This window comes from Bos taurus, chromosome 2, assembly GCF_002263795.3.
Source record: "Bos taurus isolate L1 Dominette 01449 registration number 42190680 breed Hereford chromosome 2, ARS-UCD2.0, whole genome shotgun sequence".
Taxonomy (NCBI): Eukaryota; Metazoa; Chordata; class Mammalia; order Artiodactyla; family Bovidae; genus Bos; species Bos taurus.
This window is the reverse complement of record NC_037329.1, coordinates 124809246-124835058: the sequence shown is the minus strand read 5'-3', so window position 1 is coordinate 124835058 and position 25813 is coordinate 124809246. Positions and strand designations below refer to the sequence as shown.

Here is a 25813-nt window from a genome sequence, read left to right as displayed (position 1 = left end):
TATTATGTTGAGACCTCAGCCAAAAGCAACGGTGACATCCAGCACAGACTTTAAGCTGCTCACTCAGGAGATCTATAAGCTGTGAAGACAGGGGTCATGGGGCCAAACTCAAGGTGGGAGGGAGTAAAAAGCAGGGTCCCACCACAGACCAAGTCTCAGGAGGCAGAGACCCAAAGCAGGGCAAGGGGGATGTGTCTGTGCTGGTGGCCCCTGGGTGGGCAGCCACGCTCCCTGAAGCTCCTGGAAACTTCATGATCCACAAAGGTCTCTGCCAGGCACAGAACAGGATGATGCTAGGTGCCACTGGAGGTCATGACCCTGACGTCTCAAAGCACCTGGTTTCTTCTGTGAGATGGTGAAAACACTAGGATCTCCACAACTACAAACAGACAGAAGCCTGCACGGAAAGGCCTTCCCCCAAGTCTCCTGTTATCTTTTCTCAGCATCAAGGATGAACTCCAGAAGTTCCAGAAAGCATATCAAAAACAATTTCCCCAAATCAGGATGCCTCTTCAGTTTAGGGCTGATAAGAAAAGGTCACCCTGCTCGATTGTTATGGCAGAGAGACTGGACTGCAAGTCCTGCTGATGGTAAGGTCTTCCTTGGAGGAAAAATAATGGAAAAACCCCTGGGTTTTTTCCTCCATCATACAAATGAATAATAGTGCTGCCATCTGCTGACTAGAGGCCCACATTCAGCCTTGCTTATCCTTCTCTGGCATCTCAAAGGCTGTAAGCCATGTACCCTGTTTCTTTCGATTAATAACTTCTTTATTCTGGAAAAGCAAATGAAAGTCATATTCATATAAACACTGACATTACAAAGTACAGGGAGAAGGGGGAGGCAGAAGGGAACAGAAACCTCTAAAAATCCTGCTAATATTAATACTCTCTCACCAAACAAGACCATAATGCTTTGTCCCCTATTCAATCACTTACATAATAAACCACAAATAAAATCTTCTCTGGAAGATACACTGCTCTTCTTTGAGACGGCAGGGAACAAGGACTGGAAGTTGGGGTAGGAGGCTTTATTCTTTTGGCAGATCCTCTCAGTCATTATAGATATTGCTGCACTGTTAATAAAAAATATATGCTTCTCTGTAAAGCATTAAAAAAAAAAAAAATCCAAGGATGAGATGGCTGAGGTCTCAGCTCAAGTATCTCCGAATACATTGCTGTCCATCCCCTGAGCTTTCCGTGCGTTATTTCTTGGTTGTTTTCCGGATCAACGCCATTCTCTGAAAGGAGAGAGAAATAAGCAATGACACAGGTTAGAGTGAGGAACTGTCCAGGAAATCCATGTGTGGTTACCAGGTAGCATGATCTACACCACTCCTGAGGCTGGAGTCCTCAGGAACTTACAGGCACAGGGCAGCTCAGCAGACTCCTTCTAACTAAAGTGCAGTCTGCGGGGCCCTAAGAGATGTTTCTATTGGCCAGTAGACCCATTTCATTGACTGAAAGACTCAAAGAGCCCTATGCTAGCAGGATGGCAAAAAAAAAAAAAAGTTAAAAGCAGAAGCTGACACTTCTTGCCTTTTGGGGATTTAAAGGGACAGGCCATCAAAATATGTGTTTTCTAGGCTTACTCCCCGTCACCATTCTCTTTTCCTGATGATGGTGAAAATAGGGAAGAGGCCTCTGTTTTGAGCCTGTTGCCAACACACAAAGGGAGCTGATATTTCACACTGGATGACCTGCAATGGAGGAAACTGACTCTAATAATTTCCACCATAACCCATCAGGGCAACATTCAGATCATGGGTTTCAAATCTTCCTATTACTAGCCACTGGCCAAATTAATGACTTGCTTTGCTCACTCTTTTTGACTAAGAGATTGTTTTAACATTATGATATTTGCTGACTGATAAATAAATAGGGCTAAAAGTGGACAATTTGATAGCAGAACCAAATTGACTGTCCACCGCCTTGAGGGACTCCCTTCTGAACAACACTGCACTTAGGCTATTAGCAGTCTCCTTATAGAGCTTCCTTTGTGAGCTTTGTAAACATACCCATCCAGAGATCCTAAGCTATGGAAAAGCAAAGTACACTCAGTCAGAACTGCCCAACTGTGGCCATCTAAAGCTTGCAAAGAGCCCACTTTCAAATCAGAGTAGCCAGTTAAATTAAGATTTGTCAAATGGAGGCCAACATTGCTATGAGACTGACTAGTGACTGGGACAGCTTGTTCTCCAGCAGAAGTGGAGACAGATTCTCTTACTGACCCCTCAGTTCTGCAGTAAGAGGGACAGAGAACAAAGGTTAAGCTGGGGCAGAGGCCAGAATGCCTGACAGAGCAGCCTGGGTGCTACCTCCTGGCATAAGTATAGCATACTTCTTTCCTTAAACTGCCCTTTAGTCAGAGGGTTCTAGATGATGTTCAAATCAGCAACAATGAAAGATTTCATTAACGAGATGTGGTGGGCGTAAGTTCCATCCATGTTAGAAGAACCTAGAATCAACAACTTTAAGCAACACCACAGACACTCAATTTTTTCTCTCATCAGAGTTGAGAGAAAAAACAGACCTCACTGAGAACAGCGAAGTAGCAAGGAAAAACATGTCTGATGTACCATGGAGCTTTGCTGCCTCCTGCCCTCTCTGACATTTGGGGGAAATGACACCGCAGTCATTTCCCAGCTGCAGATGGTAGCTGTGTGCCTTCTCTCTGAGACACAACTCAAGGAATCAGCTGTGGCAGCCTTGGGACTCTGAAGGCTTCTCACCTGTTTGTGAGCTTCTGTGGTGCAAGCTTTTTTGTAGGGTCGGATTTCTTCAGAGCCAAACCCTGGGATCCACATGTTCCACTGGCGTTCTGTAAGGAAGAAGCCCACACAGAGATAAGGGGACCAGGAAGAGAGTGCCTGGGTGCAGTGTGACTCTCAGACAAGGGTCAGGGAGGACTAACCTGGGCAATCCACTGTACTAATAAATAGTAACTCTGAAGAGTGGCTCTATGGGATCCAAATAGGTAACTGCGTATGGTGCCTTAAAGGTTTTAGAGGACACTGTTTGACCCTCTTGCAAGGAAAAAGGAGGTAAATGAGTCAAAATTTTGGGTGTGAAGCCCTAAGGTTTTCTATGTAGCTTTTCAGGAAAGTTACTTGTTTCTTCAATCATCTTACCCTTATGGTCAAGGCAACCCCTCTCAAACCTAAAGGAGGAGTAGGAACAGAAAGGCACTCTTAGCAATCTGGAGTGAAGAGCCAGGTCCTAGCTCTGCTGCTTCACTGTGGAGCAATATAATGTTGGGTCTTGGTTTCTTGACCTTTTATATAGTAGTAACAACAGAAATATTCATTGAAAGGACTGATGCTGAAGCTCCAATACTTTGTCCACCTGAGGCGAAGAGCCTAGTCATCGGAAAAGACCCTGATGCTGGGAAAGATTGAAGACAGAAAGAGAAGAGGGCGACAGAAGATGAGATGGTTGGTTGACATCACTGATTCAATGGACATGAAATTAGGCAGACTCCAGGAGATGGTGGAGGACAGGGAAGCCTGGTGTGCTGCAATCCAGAGGGAAGCAAAGAGTTACACAGGATTTGGCGACTGAATAACAACAGAAATAACCACCTGATAGGGTAGTAGAGAGCCCTCAGTGGCATGTTGCAATCCCACAGCCTGAGATAAACACACAGAAATACAGATACTGAAACAGGTATGTCCACGCCACAGCTCCATGTCCTTTTGCCACTGCATGACCGTGCCTGTAGGACTGCTACTCCACGTTACCAGAGGGCAGACATCAGTTGGTATTCTTGGTTATTCTCCTTTGTCAGAAACTGGCATAGCTACATGGACCCCTCAATCCACAAATAAAAGTGTACTGCACTTTAAGTAGATCAAATGTAAAGAAATCACACATATAAGATTATTTAGGGAATAAATCTCTACTCAAAAGGAGTACATATTTAATATATATTCAAGTACAACTAGTTAGAAGATACCTAAGTTAATCAGTTGGTAACCCTGAATATTTAGATTCATTTAAAACTAAAGATAATGAATTAATATGAATGTATACTCTACAGATAAATATATTTAATGGAAAAAAAATAAAGAAATGAAGACCATGTCAATAGAAGGTGAGGTTATTTAACCATTCAAGTATAGGAAATAGCTGGATGAGAAGCAAACACTGGCAGTATCCATCCCAGCCTGCCCAAAAGCAAGCCATCAGGGTTTACAGCTCCACTGGCACTTATCCTTGGTAGGGCTAGGAGGAGGGGAGGTGTGCGCAGCTGACCTAGATGGTCAACACCAGGTTCCCTAACTTCCCATGCTTTGATCCCATGCCTCCCAGCAATCTTCCTTATGATTCAGGTTCCATTAGGTCCCCTGACAAAAAGCTATTCTGGTCATACAGAATTTCAAGTATTCATGTTTGTGATAATTATTTCTTACCCTTAATGAAGAAACTGACATTCCAATTTTATTTTCAACAATCAAAATACAAAACACTTTTACAAACAGGAATGTTAAACTCTGAAAGTAATAGAAACTGTGTGGGATTTTTTAGGGGAGGGTATGATAAAATACACATAAAATTAACCATTTTTAAGTGTACGGCTCAGTGGCAGTAAGCACATTCACACAACCACTACCATTATCCACCTCTTTTCATCCATCCAAACCTAAACTCTGTACACACTAAACAATAACTTCCATTGCTCCATCCTCCTAGCCTCTGGTAACCACCACTGTACTTTTGGTCTCTGTGCATTTGTGTTGTGGTGGTTTTAAAGTACGTCTTCTATCAAGAAGTGGAGTCTGTGATCCCTCCCCTTGAACCTGGTCAGGTCTTTGTGATTGCCTCATAGAACAGAATTCAGCTTCCCAGGTGGCACTAGTGGTAAAGAACCTGCCTGCTAATGCAGGAGATATAAGAGATGCTGGTTCGATCCCTGGGTCAGGAATATCACCTGGAGAAGGAAATGGCAACCGACTCCAGTATTCATGCCTGGAGAATCCCATGGACAGAGGAGCCTGGCGGGCTATAGTCCATGGGGTCACAAAGAGCTGGACACAACTGAAGTGATTTAGCATGTGCACATGCAATGCAGTGTGTCTTCAGAGGCTAGTTAACAAAAGTCATGCTATTTCTGCCATGTTTATTATACAATAATAGGTAACTGAAATATCTGTCTTCTGCTATTCAGTTCAGTTCAGTCACTCAGTCGTGTCTGACTCTTTGCGACCCCACGGACTGCAGCATGCCAGGCTTCCCTGTCCATCATCAACTCCTGGAGCTTGCTCAAACTCATGTCCATTGAGTTGGTGATGTCATCCAACCATCTCATCCTCTGTCATCCCCTTCTCCTCCTGCCTTCAATCTTTCCCAGCATCAGGGTCTTTTCCAATGAGTCAGTTCTTTGCATCAGGTGGCCAAAGTATGATGCAAAAGTATGATGCAAAGTCTTCTGCTAATAATACCAGCAATGTTAACCAGAAGTGTGTCATTTATTCCACCCCCAGTACCAGCACCTTCTGAGCAGTAGCTCCCTAATACCGAGAAGGAAGCCTTTCAGTCAGGGCTGATCTGCACTGAATCCCTTAATAACAGTGCCTCATTCTTTTGGCCTGACTTTGTAGTCACAGATTGTTCCCTTCCTTTTGATCATACTGCAACCAATGCAGCAGGGGATGGGGATGGGGGTGGCTTATTCATTTCCAAGTGATTATGATTACCAATGTTAGATGAGTGTCTCCCAGAAAAATCCAGGCTCAAATTTAGTGTCTATTAAGTAGAAAAGCAGAATGCAAAATTATATGTACATTAGGGATAAAATGTTCTTGGGAAAAATACATCAATAAACTAAAAACTGGAAGGAAAATACCATTATATGAATGGTGGACATCTAATAGTTACGTTTACTGAGCTCATTATTTTGTGCCAGTCACTTTACAACATTATCTATAATCCCCCAATGACCCTGTAAGGAGGATATTATGATCCCTATTTTACGAATGATGAAATCGACTTTAAGAGAAAGTAAGTGGAAAGGATAAGGTAGTACAGTTAGACAGTGGCAAACTCAATGCAGGGCTCATTCCCCTACCATGGATGAATTTCTCTTTCCTGTTTATTGTTACTATTGAATGAATATATAAATCCCAGAGCTCTAACGTCTGATCCTGGCAGGAAGGTTCCTGAAGGAGCAACAGTGTGGATACCTCAGGGAGAAACGAGACCGCATACCTAGATGCAACTGGACATCTTTCACCTCCAGGGTGCTGGACTTGCGATGCCGAGCAAGCTGGCAGGCAGCTGTCACCACACTCTCAATAAAATCATCAGCAATCTGCAGCAGCATCTGGGGGAAAAACGGTGGGGGAGAGTAACCATGGCATGGCAGGGTAGGCTCCTGTTGCTGAGACACCTGTATTTGCTTGAATCACATATCTAGTCAGGCTTTCTATTACAAGGCCTGGAATCAGCATTTGAGGGAAGGTAAGAAGGAGGAGTGAGGACAAGAGAAACATACCCACTCGTTAACCAGGTTCAGAGAAATTCACACCTTTCTGAGGATGCATTTTCTGTACTTTCTACCTAGCAGCAGTCCACCAGCCCAAGCCCTATCCCCTCTATATCTTCTTCTGAATTAGGGAGGAACATAAAAGTGAATCATTAAATCCTCATTTTCTCATTAAATCCTTCATATTCTCTTAAGCATTTTTATTTCCGTTATCTCACCGAGTCCTTATAATAATCCCATGGGGGGAAAAAATGGGGCATAGATTTTATCCTAATTCTATAGAGGAGGATGCTAAGATTCATGGAGACTAACTTGTTTACAGCCATGTAACTACTAAGCAGTGGAAGCAGGATTCGAGCTCAAGGCTCTAAGTCCAAATCCTGGATTCTTTCCACTTCATTATCCACTATTCGTAGACTATGTAAAGAGCAAAATCAGAATTCTGAAGTTAAAGATCTACAATTAAGAAAACCTGAAATTTTGATTAGTGAATACCTTCCTCATGTCTTCCTCTGGAAAAAAAATAAAATAAAATTACAACCATAGTTATAAACATTACTTTTTCTGCTAGACCATTAATATATTGCTATCTTTCCTATGGAACTATCTAAAAGAAAGATTTCAAATGATTAAACATGGTAAGTCAGCTCCAAAAATGACCTCTCTCCTAACCCAATAAAACAACAAGAAAAGGGTTGGGGGTCGGGGGGAAGACATATAAACCCACAAAGACAAGAAGAAAAGGAGAGAAAACCTTAATGGACAAGAAATTCCAATAAACTTTTACAGCAAAATTTTGGAAAAGAGGTAACAAAGAAAGTGGGAACTGACCTAGCAGACAGAAGGTATAACACAAATGTCTGTAGAGGGGACACCAATGAGAACTGAACTGATTTCCCAGATCCAGGATTTGGAGCTATCATTAACCAAAGAAGACTTGACTCAGATATGGGACTAAAAACTGAAGAACTGTTAGATGTCTATATACAGAACAGACTTCCAATCCTCATCTTCAAAAGCAGCCAAGCGACTCTTCCCCACACATACCAGGATTACTAGACATCTGAAGAAAATCTCCAACACTAAAAAGAAAATAAACAAACCAAAGGGGGATTAGGGGACCCAGAGGAAACAGACAATACAGGGAAAAGAAGAAAATGTCAAACAACATAATTAATATCTTCAGAGAGAAAAATAGAAGAAGATCCTAACAATCGTAAAATAAGAACAGAATGGATTAAGGGGGAAAAAAACAGTCAACAAGAAAAAGTTCATGGAAATTAAAATTTTTATTAAAAAAAAAAAAGTTAACATTTAGAAGATAAACTGAGGAAAATTTCTCCAGCAAGCAAAACTTAGAATTGCAAAGAAATGAACAACAGAAAAGATTTTTAAAAAAACCCAAAACTAAGAGGATCAATGTAGAAGATCCAACATCCAACTGTTACTGTTACAATAACCCTGTGAAAAAAAAATGGAGCATGGATTTTACCCTAATTTTTTAGAGGAAGATGATAAGATTCATGGAGACTAACTTGTTCACAGCCATGGAACTATTACACGGACAACTGTCATTCCAGAAAGAAAGAACAATAATAGAGAAGAAATTATCAAAAAACTAAGATTAAACAAATGGAACCCTCATAACAGCTGGTGGAAATGTCAAAGGATGGAACACTTTATAAAAACAGGAAATTCCTCAAAGGAAAAACACAGTTACCATATGATTCATCAATTCCAGTCTTAGGTATACATTTAAAAGAAATGAAAACGTATGCCCACAGAAAAAATTGTACATGATTTCAAAAAAAGAAAGGGAAGAAAAAACAAAAAACCTGTACATGAATGTTCATGGCAATATAAGTGATAATAGCCAAAAAGTGGAAATAATCCAAATGTCCATCAACTGATAAATGGAAAAACAAAATGTGGCATACCCATACAATGTACTATCGTTATTATTCAGTCATAAAAAGAAATGAATTATCGATACCTGCTACAACAGGATGAATTTAAAAAACATTATGTTAAGTGAAAGATACTAGTCATACAAGACCAATTATTATATGATTCCAATTATTTGAAATGTCCAAAATAAACAAATCTACAGAAAGTAGTTTAGTGGCTGCCAAGGGTTGTGGGGATTGGGGGAAAATGAAGTGACTGCTCCTTTTAGGGGTGATGACAATGTTCTAAGATTATGTTGATAACTGTACAATTCTGTGAATATACTAAAAACTAATGAACTATGTATATTTCAAATGCATGAATTGTGTGTTACATGGATTTTATTTCAATAAAGCTGCATCTAAAAAACCAAACTCACATAGTGAGGACAAATATTTTCTCTCCAGATAAAAAAACATAAAAATAACAGTGGAATTATACTGTTTTTGCAACCTGCATTTCCTTTCTCTATCATTACATATTCCTCAGAAAAGAAAAAAACAAACAAACAATATCATCTTTGAATTGAGACACACAGGTGTCTAAAAGAAGCCTGTAAGAACATAGCACAACAAAAGAAAAAAGATAACATGTAAGGCTCATATGAAAATTCAGAACAGGAAGAAATTTGGACCCTAAAAGAACTCGGACCAGAACAGACTAAGGTTTCTTAGATTTCAGAAGACAATGGAGCAATGCCTTCATCACTAACAGGAAAAAAATAATTTCCAAATAGAATTCTAAGTTCAGCCAAACTAAAAATTAAGTGTGAGGTTAGACTGCAGATATTTTCAAACATTTTACCTATCATCTAGCCTTTCGTAGGAAGTAACAAAAAAAAAATCTAGTCTAACAAAATGAGGGAGTAAAAGTAAGAGGATGTGGGATTTAGGAGACAAGACATCCATCAGAAAAAGAGCAAAAGGAAGGGGAGGGATCTGTGTAAGTGGATTAAAATAAATCAAACTAGAAGAGGATGGAGGTCTCTCCCAGAGGGAGAAAACCCAAATTAAGTATTTTTCCATTTGGAAAATAATGTTGATGGGGTATAAGATAGCTAATAGTGGAAGCTGAATAAAAAAGGCACAAACAAAACTAAGTAACTAAAAAGGGTCAATTATCTACTTCAAGAAGATAAGTTATACCAAAAAGGAAAGGTAGTCATAGGCATGCCTTGGCTCACTGGTGATGAGTAAACAATTAAATAGCCAGAATAATGTAAATACTGATTTCTGGGCTATGCAAAAATTGTGACAAAACGATACTGGAAAAATGAGAGAAAGGAAAGTCTGTATGGCACGTATGTGAGTGGTTTAACAAATTCTTGTCTACCGTAACAGTAAGTTTACAACTATTAGAAAATTAATGAATCAAAGAATATCTGTTTAAGTATATTACTCAGAAATTCAGTGGAATGGGGACTTCCCTGATGGTCCAGTGGTTAAGGCTCAGCACTTCCAATGCAGGGGGCATGGGTTCAATCCCTGGTCAGGGAACTAAAATCCCACAGGCCCCAACAGTGTGGCCAAAAAAAAAAAAAAATTTAATTAATTAAAAAAGGAAAGAAATAGAAGAAACAATTTAAACTGTTGAAAGTGACTGCCTATGAGCAGCAGACTACACCCTTTTTGATAGGCAAAAATAGCAGTGTTAGGTATAAGTGCTAAACATTCTCTAAGGTGATTTGTGTAAGTTATTCTACCGGACCCTCACAAAAACCCTGAATAACCCTGTAGATAAATACTGTCATACCTTACCAACACAGGAGGAAGCTGAGTTTCACAAAGCTTCACTAACACACCCACAGAGCCAAGTCTCAAATTCAGATATGTCTGCCTCTAGTCTGTGCTGTTAACAGCTATTCTGTACGACTTCTCAAGGACACAGTCTCTGGAGTACCCAGTTCCACCTTACCTCCTCCACATCTTCATCCAATTGCTCATTAGGATCCACTTCTCTTACTAAGTCCTGTAACTTCTTCTTGGTCAATACCTAAAGTTAATTGGGAGAACAGTTTTCAGCCAATTTACCGGGTTTGATTTCTACTTTCCAAAGAACTCTCAGTCTGGCCTACCTGGAGCTACTACTGGAAGACTATATTCTAGAGTCAAGAATAGACTAGGGAAAGGCAGAAAGAGCAGCATGGAGGAGAGGCCAACATCTGTCAAACAGTTTTAGGAAACTCTATTAATTACCAATTTTCTGACCATCACAAGTTGTATAGCTCCTCTGCTGCCTTTGTATAGCTTCCCACCTGCCCAGCTCACAGAGCCTCCTCTCTGTGCTCTCCTAGGCTACCCAGGTAAAAGCAACCACCTCCTCCTTCGGCCTCTGTCGTACCCTGTGTGCCCTTCCATCATTGGGTTTCTTTCCTTGTTTTCTGACTTAATAGCCTAAAAGCTCCTCAATGGCTGGGAACATGTGTTCCTCTCTGTTTAACTGAATATTTGTATAAGTATGTACAACTATCGGAGAAGGCAATGGCACCCCACTCCAGTACTCTTGCTTGGAAAACCCCATGGACAGAGGAGCCTGGTAGGCTGCAGTCCATGGGGTCACTAAGAGTCAGACACGATTGAGTGACTTCATTTTCACTTTTCACTTTCATGCATTGGAGAAGGAAATGGCAACCCACTCCAGTGTTCTTGCCTGGAGAATCCCAGGGATGGGGAAGCCTGGTGGGCTGCCTACGGGGTCGCACAGAGTCGGACACGACTGAAGTGACTTAGCAGCAGCAGTACAACTATGATCCCCTCTTTCATAAAGGAAAAATTATATCACATGTACATGCCACTAAAGAAGAATCAAAAGACACACACTAAAATGTTTACCACAGTTACTTTGGGGTGGTCATAGAATTACGGACTATTTACTCTTTTTCTAAAATTTCACAAAAAGCCTGTATAACATTGGAAATGGGAAAAAAGAATACAATTTTAAAAATAAATATTTGTTAATAATGTCTCAGATCTATCCATTCTACCATTATTGCTTAATTCTTTACCACATATTGTGACTTACTATAAGAGTCTCAGACTTCCTCTCAGTCTGCCCACTTTCTTACCTTTCTTGTCCCCTGTCAAGTTAATCCCCCTAAGATACTTTATTATGTTATTTTAATGCCTCATTGAATATTTGCAAAGATTGTTTATTGACTAAAAGTTCCAATGGAAACTAACATAGGCCCAGTATGTTCTGTTAGAATCCCACGTATACAATTTTAATTCCTGCTCTTCTCCAACTCCACACTCAGTATGGTAATCAATCTCCTGACTATCTGCATAACCCTTCCCATTCACTGTTGCTAGTCCCTCCCTCATTCTCTTGAACTATTGTCTCCTCATCCTGTTCTACTCAGCCTACAAGGCCCAAGTCAGAGATTATACTTATTTTTTATGGCTCTGGAGGACAGAATCAGGATCATGGGTAAAAAGAGGGGGTCAGATTATAGAATCATTGCAGAAAATGAATAATGGTAGCAGCTAGATGAACTAGAAGGAGAAAAGACTGGAAGCAAGGGTACTTTTATTACAAGAATAATGAATAATGAAGCCATTAATTATTTACCTACTTTATTTTGCTTAACAATTATATAGCATATGTTTATATATAAATATATAAAAACCTATCATAGGCAAGGTATTGTATTAATGCATGCATGTGTGTGTGTGTGTGTATATATATACACACACACATATATATGTATACACACATATATTCTACAAAGTAAAAATTGATAAATGTACATGATATACTGATAAAGAACTTAAGAAGTCTGAGAGGAAGAGGCAGCATCTGAGTTGGACATCTCTCAAAGTATCACTGCTTTAAAGAACAGATAAGAAGTGCCCACAGAGAACAAAAAGATGATGATACCTGATTGTTTTCAGGGCTGAGACGCCCTCCTGTCCCAGGAGTGCCTGGGATCTTCACCACTGCAGTGCTGTTGGCCATGGAGCCTTGTGGAGGGGTGCTCGCTGGTTCCGGTTTTATTGATGAGAAATTGGACAGGTTGATTAGGGCTGAGGGACCAAACTGGTTCATAATCTGTCTTGCTTTGGACTTTAGCTCATAGAGCTTATCGAGATCTTGTTTCTTTTTGGAGCTATGAGGACCAAGGCCAATCAACTGTAGAAGAAAAAAGAATTAATTCAGGAAAGACATGTAATAAAGGATGAGTTTTAAAAGTAAAATTCTATGAGGTCTGTTGGACTTTGAAGGGTCTTCATCTGACACCCGCACATTCAAAATGGAATGAAGAATGTTCACTGCTCTCACCTGATATTTAGAAACCATCTCTTTCGGAAAAGCTAAATAGTCCACACAAGTGAAATAAGAAATTAAATGAAATGAGGAATCTTATGTACATAAATAAACTAGAATGAGCAAGACATTTTTGAAGACTTTGTAAAAACAGAATACTTGGTTAAGTAGTACATGCATTATTTTTGAACATCAAATAACGCTAAATTCAAATAAATCATGGCACAATCACATACTTGAAACCTAGTCACAAAACTTCAAAAAACAGATTAGTTCATTTCAGCATTTCAAACATGCTTAAATCTATGCCAGGGCCTGATAGACATAATAAATTTAGCAACTGTTAAAAGTAAGCTCTTCTCTGTCATCAAGGGCAAATTTTCTCTGAGTGTTAGCAATCTTTAAATACATGCAGAGTCCCTAGCCTGGAATAGCCAAGACTTCTAAATTTTAGAGCCATGAGGTTGACTCGGTGGACCTCAGCTTTGGTGTCAAGATCAGAAGCACATTCAAGAAGTTCTGCCCACAGTGACCTCAAGGAGCTTACTTACAGCTATCTGAGTGTCTAGATCTTTAATTACATCAGCAACGGCTGTGAGCCCGGTGAAATGAGAGGCAGCCATTTCAAAAGCTACCTGTAAATGAATAACTGGCGTCAAGCACCACCCTTGTCACAGAACCATTTCAGTTGCATGGCCTGCATGTCTTCAAAGACCAGGATGCAGGCAAACTGGATGCAGAAAAACATCTCCTTATTCCTACTGTGCACCCAGAAAAACATCTCCATCTCTTTCATATGTAACTTTTTAAATTAATTAAAGATAACAATAGTAACATTAAGACTCTCTTCCAAAAAATGAATGCTCTACTATTAGGGATAAACTAGCAGCATATGAAACACTTTATTGACCAAAATTACAGAATTTGAACCTGCAAGAATCATGGCCAAGTTTTCAGAACTTGATAAAGCTTAACAACCTAAATGGAGAAGGCAATGGCACCCCACTCCAGTACTCTTGCCTGGAAAATCCCATGGATGGAGGAGCCTGGTAGGCTGCAGTCCATGGGGTCTCGAAGAGTTGGACACAACTGAGCAACTTTACTTTCATTTTTCACTTTCATCCATTGGAGAAGGAAATGGCAACTCACTCCAGTGTTCTTGCCTGGAGAATCCCAGGGATGGGAGAGCCTGGTGGGCTTCCGTCTATGGGGTCGCACAGAATCGGACATGACTGAAGTGATTTAGCAGCAGCAGCAGCAACCTAAATGAGTATCTTCATCTATTCTACTCTTGCTCCTATTGCTAAGCTCCTCTCCAACAAATTGTTTAACTCTCTAATGGCAGAAATCATCTTCTGCTGGTTTACTCTTAATAAAAGCAACTAGTTAAATGATTAAGAGAAACTTTGTTGGCCAAGAGTTGACTGAGGTGGGTAGCATAACATAAAGATTACTTTTTTTAAAAAACACAGGGTCCATGTTTCCTTCTCCCTACTCACAAATGTTACCAAAGAAAGAATCAGAAAAAGAAAAGGTTGTTAAATGGTAATAACTCTTCTAATGTTATAAAACACAAACTATTTTCCTGGAGCAAGTTCTATGATAAAGCTTTATTGAAGATTATCAGTATGAACATACTCTGTCCTCAAATTACATTCCCACAACATTCAGCAGACTTACTTCCCAAATAGCACTGAGTATTGCTCAAAGTAAATGGAAGAACTTTTGTGTATTTCTGAATAAAGGAAACTTCCCTATTAAGAACTTGGAGATAGGGACTTCCCTGGTGGTCCAGTGGCTAAGATTCCATGCTCCAATGCAAGGGGCATGGGTTTGAACCCTGGTTGGGGAATGAGATTGTAGGTGCCACAACTAAGCACTGGTGCAGCCAATAAATAAATATTAAAAAAAAAGAACCTGGAGATTAAAAAAAATATATCTATCTACACAGTACCAAATATGAATAATCATATAGGAATTAATCTTAAGGAATAGCTCTGATGGCTACTAATAAAATAAACAGCCTTAATGAAATAAGTGGAATCTGTGTAACGTAAGAAAAATCAAAGTTTCTAAGACAAGACTGAAATTTACGGTTCCCACTGATTTTGTTGAGAAACAAACGATACTTCTAACTTTAAAAAATTCTGGGTCAGTGAGCTACTTCTTCCATTAAAACAAAACAAACAAAGCAGATGATAACCAGACACCCATTTCCAGACTGGCACTGCTCTGAGTTTCCTAGACCGTTCCTCTATTTGGTTGAATTTAAAGCACCAGAACACCTGGGTGGGTGATCCTTTCATGGGCTTATACACCTGTCAAGCTCATCACACTGAATATTTAAGATCTATGCATTTTAAATTATGCCACAATTAGGGACAATAAACCAACCCCTCCCCCAAATAGGTAAAAGATTACACTCCCAGGCATTTATCTCAGAAAACAGAAAACTTATGTTCTCACACAAAGCTATATACTCATGTTCATAGCATGTATCAATAGAGAAAAGACATATTATTGAATAAATGGTGGTGTATGATTGAGTATATCTGGAAAACATCTAGTTTCATATTTAAAATTTAAATAGTTGATCAATTTGCACTGGGGGGTGTTATACATTTTCCCTTTCATATGCTCCTCCATTCCAGATTGATCAGATATTTAAATTTTAAATATCAAGTCACAGATAAAATACAGAATATCTTTAAAGAATATTCTGAAACCTAAAATTTACCTTTTATACAAAAATTAACTCAAAGTGGATCACATATATGTAAAATGTATAACTACAAAATTTAAAAAAAAAAAAAAGAAGAAAATTTTTGGGCTCTAGCTAGGCAAAGCATTCTCAGACATGACACCAAAAGCATGATCAATAAAAGGGGAAACTGATAAATTGGCCCTCATCAAATATTGAAAGTTTCCTCGGTGAAAGCTCATGTAGAAAAGATGGAAAGACAAGCTACAGACTAGGAGAAAATATTTAAAAACTATAGATCCAACAAAAGACTAGTATCTAGAATGCATTAAATAAATTCTCAAAACTCAATAGATTAAAAAAAAGTAATTCAACTGGAAAATGGACAAAAGTCACACCAGACATTACACCAAGGAGGATAAGCAGAGAGCAAACAAGCAAACTGAAAGTCATTCAATCAACAACATTAGTCATTAAAGAAAGGCAAATTAAAACTATAATGAGATATAACTACACAATTATCAGAATGACTAAAATAAAAAATAGTGACCCCAAGTGCTAATGAGGATGCAGAGAAACTGGATCACTCACATAGTGCTAGTGGGAGTATAAAAGGCATAGCCATTCTGTAAAACAATTTCTTAAAAATCTAAATATATACTGTCACAGAGGAGCCTAAACAGACAAGAAGACTAAGTGGAAAAACTAAGAACTGAATAAACCATGGACTTCAGCTAATAAAGATATATCAAAATTGGTTGATTAGTTGTAATGAATATACAATACTAATGTAAGATATTAATAATGAAGTGCATTATTATAGTAACTGGGTACAGGGTATATGGGAGCTCTGTACTATCTTCTCAATTTTTCTATAAATCTAAAATTGCTATCCTGGTAGGACCTCCTAGATAAATAAATAAAACTGCTCTAAGAGTTTATTTAAAAATGGAAAAAGAAAAAAATCACTAACACAGGAAACAACAGGAATGAATCAAAATATTTTGGTGGAAAAAAAAGTCGGTCTCAAAATAATACATACTATGATCCCATTTATGTGAAATTTTAATATCTAATGATCTAAACACAAGTCTCTAATGATAGATGAGGCCGAGACTGACTGCAGCAGGGCAGGGTGGAAGTTTTCGAGGTGATGTAAACCTTCTATATCTGAAGTGCGGGGAATGCTTACACAGCTGCTACATTTATCAAAACTCACAGAACTATATGCTTACAAGGTATACATTTTATTGAATGCAAATTATACCTCAACAAAGTGAATGTGGAAAAACAAAAACAAAAAACCACACAACTACTATATGACCCAGCAACTGCAATCCTAGGCATTTATCCTAGAGAAAGGAAAACTTACGTTTACACCAAAACCTGTACATGAATGCTCATAGTAGACTTACATGCAATAATCAAAAACTGCAATCAATTCAGATGTCCTTTAATAGGGGAATCATTAAACAAACTGGGGTATATCCATACCATGGAATACTACTCGGCGAGAAAAAGGAATGAACTACTGATATGCACAACTTGGCTGAACTTCCAGAGAATTATGCTGAGCAAAAGCCAATTCAGAGTACACACTGTATAATTCCATTTATATGACATCTTTGAAATAACAAAATTTTACCAACAGAGGACAGATTAGTGAGGTTGTCAGGGAGTGGGTGGGAGGGAGGGAGATGTGGTTATAAAGGGGCAACGAAGAGCCCTTGTGATGGAACTGTTCAATATCTTGATAGTGATGATGGATAAATTAACCTATAAAAAGTGATGAAATTGTGTAGCACTTAGTACATATATACATATAAGCAAACAAGTACAGGTAAAACTGGGGAAATCTGAATAAGATTGTTTGGTTGTATCAATGTTGATATCCTGATTGTCATATTACTCAACAGTTTTGCAAAATGTTATCAGTAGAGAAAACTGGTGGTGCAAAGGGTGCTCTGTATTATCTTTTATAATGTTATACAAATCTAAGTTATCTCAATTTTTAAAAATTGGAAAAACAATATTCTCAAGAGTAAATAATATCCTTTTAAAGAAATGAAAGCTCAGGAGCTACAGCTCAGGAGCCATAAAAGAGACTAATATGTTCAACTACACAAAAATAAAAATGTCTGCATGGCAACAAGTATAACAAATGAAGTTAAAGGACAAAAGACAAACTAGCAAAAATACATGCAAGATGTATCAAAGAACTAATTTCTTTTATATATAAAAAATAACTGCAAATCAGTAAGAACTAACTACCCAAAATAAATACTATGAAGAAACATGACAGTACAAGAGAAATTCAAATGGTTCTTAAAACAATGAAATGATCCTTATTCTCATTTATAATAAAAATACAAATTAAAACTACAGGGTACTATTTATTTGCCATTTGGCAATGATGATAACGTTTTAGTATACATCAGATCAGATCAGTCGCTCAGTCGTGTCCGACTCTTTGCGACCCCATGAATCACAGCACGCCAGGCCTCCCTGTCCATCACCAACTCCCGGAGTTCACTCAGACTCACGTCCATCGAGTCAGTGATGCCATCCAGCCATCTCATCCTCTGTCATCCCCTTCTCCTCCTGCCCCCAATCCCTCCCAGCATCAGGGTCTTTTCCAATGAATCAACTCTTTGCATGAGGTGGCCAAGGTACTGGAGTTTCAGCTTTAGCATCATTCCTTCCAAAGAAATCCCAGGGCTTATATACATACTTTAGTATACATACTGTGTTTGAAAATTTTATGGAGAAATAATCATTTCATAAGTTGCTGGAGTGGGAGGAATGAAAGTTAGAAGTCTCTATAAAGAGCTATTTGGCCATATCTATCAAAATAAGAAAAGTGTATATTGTTTTGATCCCATGGTTCTATTTTTAGCAATTTATATTACAGCTGAACTTGTATGTGAATAGAATACTATACATACAAGCCATTTCAACCTAAATGTCTATCAAAGTGATAGTTAAATACACTAGAATATAACTATATAATGGAATACACTGGAAAAAAAATGAGACATGAAAATATGATCTAAGTGAAAGAAACCAGTCACAAAAGATTATATATTGTATGATTCCATTTATATGAAATGTCCAAAATAGACCAATCTATACTGTAGTGGTTGCTAGAGCTGAGGAGTGGGGAGACGGACAGCGACTGACTTCTAATGTTTATGCAGTTTCTTTTAGGAGTGACAAAAATAATCTAGAGTAAATTGTGGTGATGGCTGCACAGCCCTCTATGTACCATAAAACTCTGGACTAGGGACTTCCCTGGTGCTCTAGTAGTTAAGACTCCAGGGCTCAGGTTCAATCCCTGCTCAGGGAACTAGATTCCACATGTCACAACTTAAAAAAAAAGATCCCCCCTGCCTCAACTAAAGATCTTGAATGCCACAATGAAGATCAAAGATCCCCGTGCTACAACTAAGACCGGGTGCAACCAAATAAACAAAGAAACCAAACGCTGAAGTGTATACCTTTTCTTTTTTTGGCTGTGCCCCATGGCATGTGGAATCTTAGTTTCCCAACCAGTTGTTGAACTCCCACCCCCTGCATTGGGAACATGGAGTCTTAGCCACTGGACCACCAGGGAAGTCCCTGAATTGTATACTTTAAATTGGTGAACTGTATAATACGTGACTGTCTCAATAAACTGGTTTCTAAAAAGCAAGGAAGTTCATGAAATGACCTGCAAGATACACTGTACATTGAAAATGCAAGGTACAGAACAGTGAGGATAATTTGTTATCACTTGTTTAAAAAGACACATAATTATAAATGTATAAATTATTCCTGGAAAGATACATAAGAAACTGATAGCGATGGTTGTCTTGAGGGGGATAGGGATGGTAGTATCTGGGTGGCCATGGAACCAAGGTGTGAGACTTATCTTTCATTATATACCCTAAATGTAATATGTGCATACGTAACCTGTAAAAAATTAAAATAAACTACTGTTTGGTTTGTTTCCTCTGAAGAAATAGGTAATATTGACCCCTGTTTTTAAAACCTAACAAAAAATACAGCGTTAGCAACATAAATAAATCTTGACCTTTATCTCATACCTTATACAAAATACATTCAAAACTGATCATAGACTTAAAAGTAAAAATGTAAAACTATAAAACTTCTAGAAAACATAGGAGAAAAATCTCCCTAACTTTGGGTCAAGCAGAGTTCTTAGACACAACACCAAAAGCACAATCCACAAAAGAAAAAATTGATAAATGGGCTTAATCACAATGTAAAACTTCTGCTCTGCAAATGAAAATAAAGACAAGTTTCAGACTAAGAGAAGATATTTACAAATCATGTATCTGCAAACAATTTGTATCCAGGATATACAAAGGACTCTCAAGATTCAATAAGAAAACAACTCAATTAAAAAATGGGCAAAAGATCTGAATAGATCCTTCACCAAAGACAAGCAGATGGCAAATAAACACATGACAAAATACTCAGTATCATCACTCATTACGGAAATGCAAAATAAAGCCACTATGTGCTCAGTCATGTCCGACTCCTTGCGACCCCGTGGATTATATAGGCCATGGAATTTTCCAGGCAAGAAAACTGGAGTGGGTGGCCATTTCCTACTCTAGGGGATCTTCCCAACCCAGGGATCGAATCTGTGTTTCTTATGTCTCCTGTATTGGCAGGTGGATTCTTTACCACTGCACCACCTGGGAAGCTCCAAAGCCACTATGAGATAACAGAAAGCACCTCCTTGGAGGAGGAAATGGCAACCCACTCCAGTATTCTTGGCTGGAGAATCCCGGGGACACAGGAGCCTGGTGGGCTGCCATCTATGGGGTTGCACAGAGTTGGACACAACTGAAGTGACTTAGCAGCAGCAGTAGCAAGCATCTACTAAAATAATTAAAATAAAAATAGGCAAGTGCTAGAGAGGCATCATTGACTCGATGGACATGAGTCTGAGTGAACTCCGGGAGTTGGTGATGGACAGGGAGGCCTGGCGTGCTACAGTTCATGGGGTCGCAGAGTGGACACGACTGAGCGACTGAACTGAACTGAACTGAGAGAGGATTTGGAGCAACTGAAACCCTCACACACTTATGGGGTGACTGTAACATGGTACAGTCTCTTTGGTAAGTGGTTTGGCAGTTTATTATACAATTGTATACTTACTATATGACCCAGCAACCCACTGCTAGCTATTTACCCTAGACAAATGAAAACTTTTAGTCACACAAAACTCAGTATGTGAATGTTTACAGCAACATTATCCATAATTGCCAAAAACTGAAAACAATCTTTCAACTGGAGAATGGATAAATGAACTATGTATAGCCATACAATGGAATACAATTTAGCAACAGAAAGGAAGAACTACTAATACAAGAACATGGATAATCTCCAGTGCATTAAGCTAAATGAAACAAGCAAGATTCCAAAGGCTACTTCCTGTAAGGATCTGGAAAAGGCAAAGCTTCACATGGATGGAGAACAGATCAGTGATTGCCAGGGGTATGACACTAGGGAAAGTCTGACTACAAAAGAGCAGCATGAAGGAAATCTGGAGGGTGCTGGACCTGTTACATAACTTGAGTGTTATGGTGCTTACATGACAGTACACACTTCTTTCAACTCACAGAACTGTAACCTGAAAAGTGAATTTTACTGTGTGTAAATTTTAAAATAAAATTTCAAAAAATCACGATGTGATCAAAATGGTCCAAATTATCTGTTTAATGACAACTTTCATTAGCTCAACTGTAGATGACGCTGGTCAAGCACAATGGAATGAAGTGACCGTAAATAACCTGAATTCCATTATGTAATGTACTATGGTTGTTTTTGGGCTATTCAAATCTGTAACTCATTTTCTTAGCATGCCAAGAGGTAGGAATGTACTATGGATTAAAAACAGAGCTATTAACTGCAGGACAGTTTGAGAGAACAATTATACTAGCAAAATGTTACTAGCCCCTAGTATGTGGAAATCATGTGCCTGGATTGCCTTTAAAATCCTATTACCTCTGAAATGTTTAGGAATTTATTATTTAAACAAATACTAGGTAGGGAATTCCTTTGCAGTCCAGTGATTAGAACTCCATGCTTCCACTGCAGGGAACACAGGTTTAATCCCTGGTCAGAGAACTAAGATCCAAACAAACAAAAAACCCCCAAACTGAAAGGGGCTACCAGCCTGATGGCATAAAAGCCTTATCACTGTGGTACATGACTTAATGATTTGAGTTTTCTCCCTGGCTGTTTCTCCTCTCACTGGTTTCTAGATGCATCTAAACAAGCTCACGGTTTCCAGCCTAAATAAACCACAAATAATCCATTGTACTGCAGTCTGTGAGATCTGAGGGCAACAGAAATGTGGGATTTTTTTCTACTCGTTTTTTGACTAGTTTGATACTGTTCAGGAATTTTTTTTTTTTTTAAGGCAATTCTGAATTAGCAGAAAAGCAGTACAGTACAGCAGTCAAGGGATGGACTCTGGTAGCAGTTTCTGGGTTCAAGCACCTACTCTGCCACTTATTAGCTTTATGTCCTTGAGCAAGTTACCTAATCTCTTTATGTCTCAATTTCCTCATCTAGAAAATGGAGTTAATCATAAGGTATACCCCATGGGATTGCTGTGACCATTCACTGAGTTATGTGCTCTAAAGCACTTAGAAGAATGTGTGGCACTGCTAAGTACCATTTTAAATGTTTGCTAGTGTACTATATATGCTTCCCTCTTTTAAATTTTCATTATAAAAGTCAGTATATTAAGCCTAAAATGTTTCACCCATCCTGCTATGTATTAGTGGCATCCTATAATTATTCTCATTACTTCAGACATTTAAAAAAGAAAAGTGGATTAAAAAGAAGTTGTGGCAAATGGTCAGCAGGAGGCTGATGAAAGGCGCTGTGACACAGGGAAGATGCAAGTCAGTCGGGCTAGGTGCCACCACAGTTCTGCCAGAGTTATGTGAGCTGCCTTTGCCCAGTTTCTACTCCTATAATTAGAAAAGGACCAGGCAAAATCTAAAGTCTCCTCCAGCTCTAAAAATTAGTATAAGGTTTAAAATTAAGTCCATGTGTATAGATTTAAAAGTTTGTCTTCAACACACTTGTTTCACAGAGCAGGTTATAAACACTGTCGATGTGCTGCCTCTCAAGTACTTTGGGTCAAAAGTAATATGTTCTATGTTCATATCTGCTCTAACACAATGATTTTCTGATCAGATACTTACTTCGAAATCCTATTCTAATAACTCAATCAATGCTAGAGCCACAAATGAGTGAAATAAGTAATACGATTTGCAAACGTAGATGAGAATGATAACTCCGGAGTAAACTATCATGAATTAAATCATCAGGTATTTTGAAATGGCAGTATGGTCACGCTTTACCTCATAATTTGGTGTAAGTTTTGATCACTTGCATTCAGTATAGGCATTTGAAAACAGTATAGGCAAACCCACTGGGAACTAAGTTATTCCAGTTTCCTCAAACATCTAATTCATATTACAATAACTGTAAAGTTACTCCATTTAAGTCCTTGTTCTTCTCATTGGTCTTTCTTAGCCTCCTAAATTTAAAACTAATATGTCTTACTCCACTGTGAGGAAAGTTCTATACAGGTCCCATTTTTCTATCTTGAATATCTGTGCTTCTTTAAAATACAGGAATTTAGTTCCCCTCAAAAGCACACTGCTTTAATACCCTAATAAGTTATAGTACTTGATATTAAGAGGAGTCTGGAGGAGGAGGAGGGAGAGCTTTTATTCAATGCTAGGCTTTGTATAACTATTTCATTTTGCTGAAGAGCAAACTGAGACATGGTGAGGAATCCATTCAGAAAAACAGAAAAATATATTACTCAAACACATAACTGGATTTGACTGGGGCTGGGTCACTTAGTAGCAAATGATTTCAGGCGAGGCACTTCACTGATTTCATATATCTGTACAATGGAATTAACAATATTTAACTTGTGGGACTGTAACCTTACTCTGTTTCAGCAAAAGGTATTACTGAAGAATGAAAGTAACTGGTTCTAGTATCCCCACCATCCTTATCTAAAAGCAGCCATCTTCACTAAATATGTTAAAAATAAAGGACACAGTTTACTTATCCCTGACTTTCTAAATGACTTACTATATTTTTGAGGGGGAAGGGGCTTCATTTAAAGGTTTCCTAACATGTAAGTGACACTCATTTTATCAATGTCAATACAGTAAGAAGACTCAAAATAAAATACTAGAATCTGTAAAAACTTCCCTCTTGAGTTTGAAGTTAGAGCAAAGATTCTAAAAATATATTTTCAAGGAATATTAACCATAAGCATCTCCTACCTGCCACGCAGAGCAGGGTACTGTATCAAAATCATGATCTAATCAGTCGTGGCCTCACTGTAATTTTTATCTTCTTTGGATTTTAGCTTCCTTATATGTAAAATATGAGTTTAAAAAAAGATTATCTTTTCTGGTCCTTTCATCTCCACCATCATTTTTTGAGATGCAGAGATCTGCGCTCAGTTGAGTAGAATGGGATTTAAAGCACTTACTAAGTATATAACTGCTTCAACTTTACACCAGGTGCTTTACCAAAACGAAGCTGAAAAAGATGCTTGCAAGTGGGCTTCCTAGATTGCATCCGACACAAGACAAGCCTGCCAAAAGGTCAAGCAGGCAGCGCGAAGGAGTCGTTGTCTTCCCCTGAACACATCCTTTACCACTCTCGGTTCAGAGACTAGGAGGAGAAAAAGTGGATCCCTGTATCTTTTCCGAACTCTCTCCCTTTTACTAAGAGCCTCATTTCCTCACAGCCACGGCCTCTTATCCTCTTCGCTTTTAGGAGTTCGGGTCCTTACAGCCCTGTTCCCTCAGATACTTCGGAATCTCCGAGCCCCGACCCCGTCCCCAGAGAAGTCCGTCTTCACTGACCGCTCCTGTTCTTCCCAAACCCGTGTCCTCTTACTGCTCCTGCCTCTCAGGAACCGAAGTCTTCGCTGCCCCGTTTCTGAATCCTTCCTCAGAAGCATGGGTCTTCACTGTCCTGCTTCTATCGCTTAGCAGCCCGTCCTTACAGCTCCGCTTTTACCTCTTAGGAGACCGTGTCTTCACGCCCCGTTCTCTTCCGACCCTCTCCTCTTAAGAGCGTGGGTCCTCACAATCCTGTCCGGCCCTCTCAGCCCGCTTTCCCTCAGATGCCGGATAACTCACATCCGTCCCCTTTCCCTATGTCCTGTCTGGAGCCCAGGTCCCCACAGCCGTATCTTCTCCGAGCCCCGAGCCCCTCGGTCCCATCCCAAAAGCCTGATTCCTCACACAGCCCCGTCTCCTCCACAACCTGGCTCTTCAAATACTGACCACTGTGGGTCTGGGTCCTGACTCCTTCCTCCCGCTCTTCTTCCTCAACTGCCAGGGCCCAAGACTCACAGGCAGCAGCGTCTATCTCCCCATGATATGCGGAGACTGCCCCAGTGAAGCGTTCGTCTCAGCAGCCTGTCCGACTGCTCAGCCCTCCCCGAGTACTTCCGGCACCGCTCCCCGCCTCCAACCCGGAAACGCGCGGCTCTTCCGGCCGGCGGGCGCGCGCCTGGTTGCGCAGGCGCGGACTGCCTTCAGACACGTGGTGGTGATCTTGCCGGGTAGCTCGGTTTTGGCAGTTGGGGTTTTTCCTGCTTGTGACTGACTGGTAGTGTGAGCTAGCTCTGCGCCTTCTATCCCGGCGTTACTAACCCTGACCTTGTTGTTTCTCACCAGAATAGCTTGTTGTATATATTGCTAGCAAGACCGGTAGAGGTCGGCATTTTTGGTTGGTGTCTTTGTCGTGCTGTGAGGACAGTAATTGAAGGCGGGAGGAGAAGGGGATGACAGAGGATAAGATGGTTGGATGGCATCACCGACTCAATGGACAGGAGTTTGAGTAAACTCCGGGAGTTGGTGATGGACAGGGAGGCGTGGCGTGCTTCAGTCCATGGGGTCGCAAAGAGTCGGACACGACTGAGCGACTGAACTGAAACTGAATTGAGGACAGTAGTATCTCCTGGGACCAACACTCCAAAGATAGCTAATTATTGGATGTCAACCGGAGAAACTTGGGACAAGAAAGGTTTATGGCTGTGGTTTGGCAGTTAATAACAATTGAGCGCTTACTATCCACCAGGAACTGTTTATAAACCGTCGCTAAGTCATTTAACGATTTCAATAAACCTGTGAGAGGGACTTACCTTGTGGTCCAGTGGGTAAGACTCCGCGCTCCCACTGCAAGGGACGCGGGTACTATCCCTGGTAGAGGAAGTAAGATCCCGCGTCCTGCGGGACGCATCCAGAAGAAAATAAAGGAAACCTGTGAGAGATTAACCAAATTCTAACTAATAAGTGCAGAGGCACAACTGTAACTCAGAATTCTCACTCTGAAGCCTGAACTGTC

General features: G+C 39.6%; 1 protein-coding gene across 6 annotated transcripts; it reads right to left on the bottom strand.

Moving 5' to 3' along the window:
• Positions 1 to 744: 744 nt before the first annotated feature.
• On the bottom strand, positions 745 to 24929 carry TAF12 (TATA-box binding protein associated factor 12). 6 transcript variants are annotated; one of them, XM_059876485.1, is made up of 8 exons: positions 24748 to 24929; positions 23943 to 24127; positions 13245 to 13328; positions 12307 to 12558; positions 10345 to 10422; positions 6207 to 6321; positions 2732 to 2820; positions 745 to 1240 (listed from the first exon to the last, which is right to left on the bottom strand). In XM_059876485.1, the coding sequence occupies exons 3-8, from the start codon at positions 13314 to 13316 to the stop codon at positions 1205 to 1207; spliced, it is 642 nt and encodes a 213-aa protein (XP_059732468.1). In that variant the 5' UTR covers positions 13317 to 13328; positions 23943 to 24127; positions 24748 to 24929; the 3' UTR covers positions 745 to 1204.
• Between the last annotated feature and the right edge of the window lie 884 nt (positions 24930 to 25813).

Excerpts from the sequence above, each read along its gene's own strand:
- TAF12 (XM_059876485.1), bottom strand. The coding sequence starts at position 13,316 with ATGGCTGCCTCTCATTTCACCGGGCTCACAGCCGTTGCTGATGTAATT. Across the intron at positions 12,559-13,244 it reads ATCTAGACACTCAGATAGCT|TTGATTGGCCTTGGTCCTCA; the intron begins GTAAGTAAGCTC and ends TTTCTTCTACAG. Across the intron at positions 1,241-2,731 it reads CCACAGAAGCTCACAAACAG|AGAATGGCGTTGATCCGGAA; the intron begins GTGAGAAGCCTT and ends CTCTCCTTTCAG.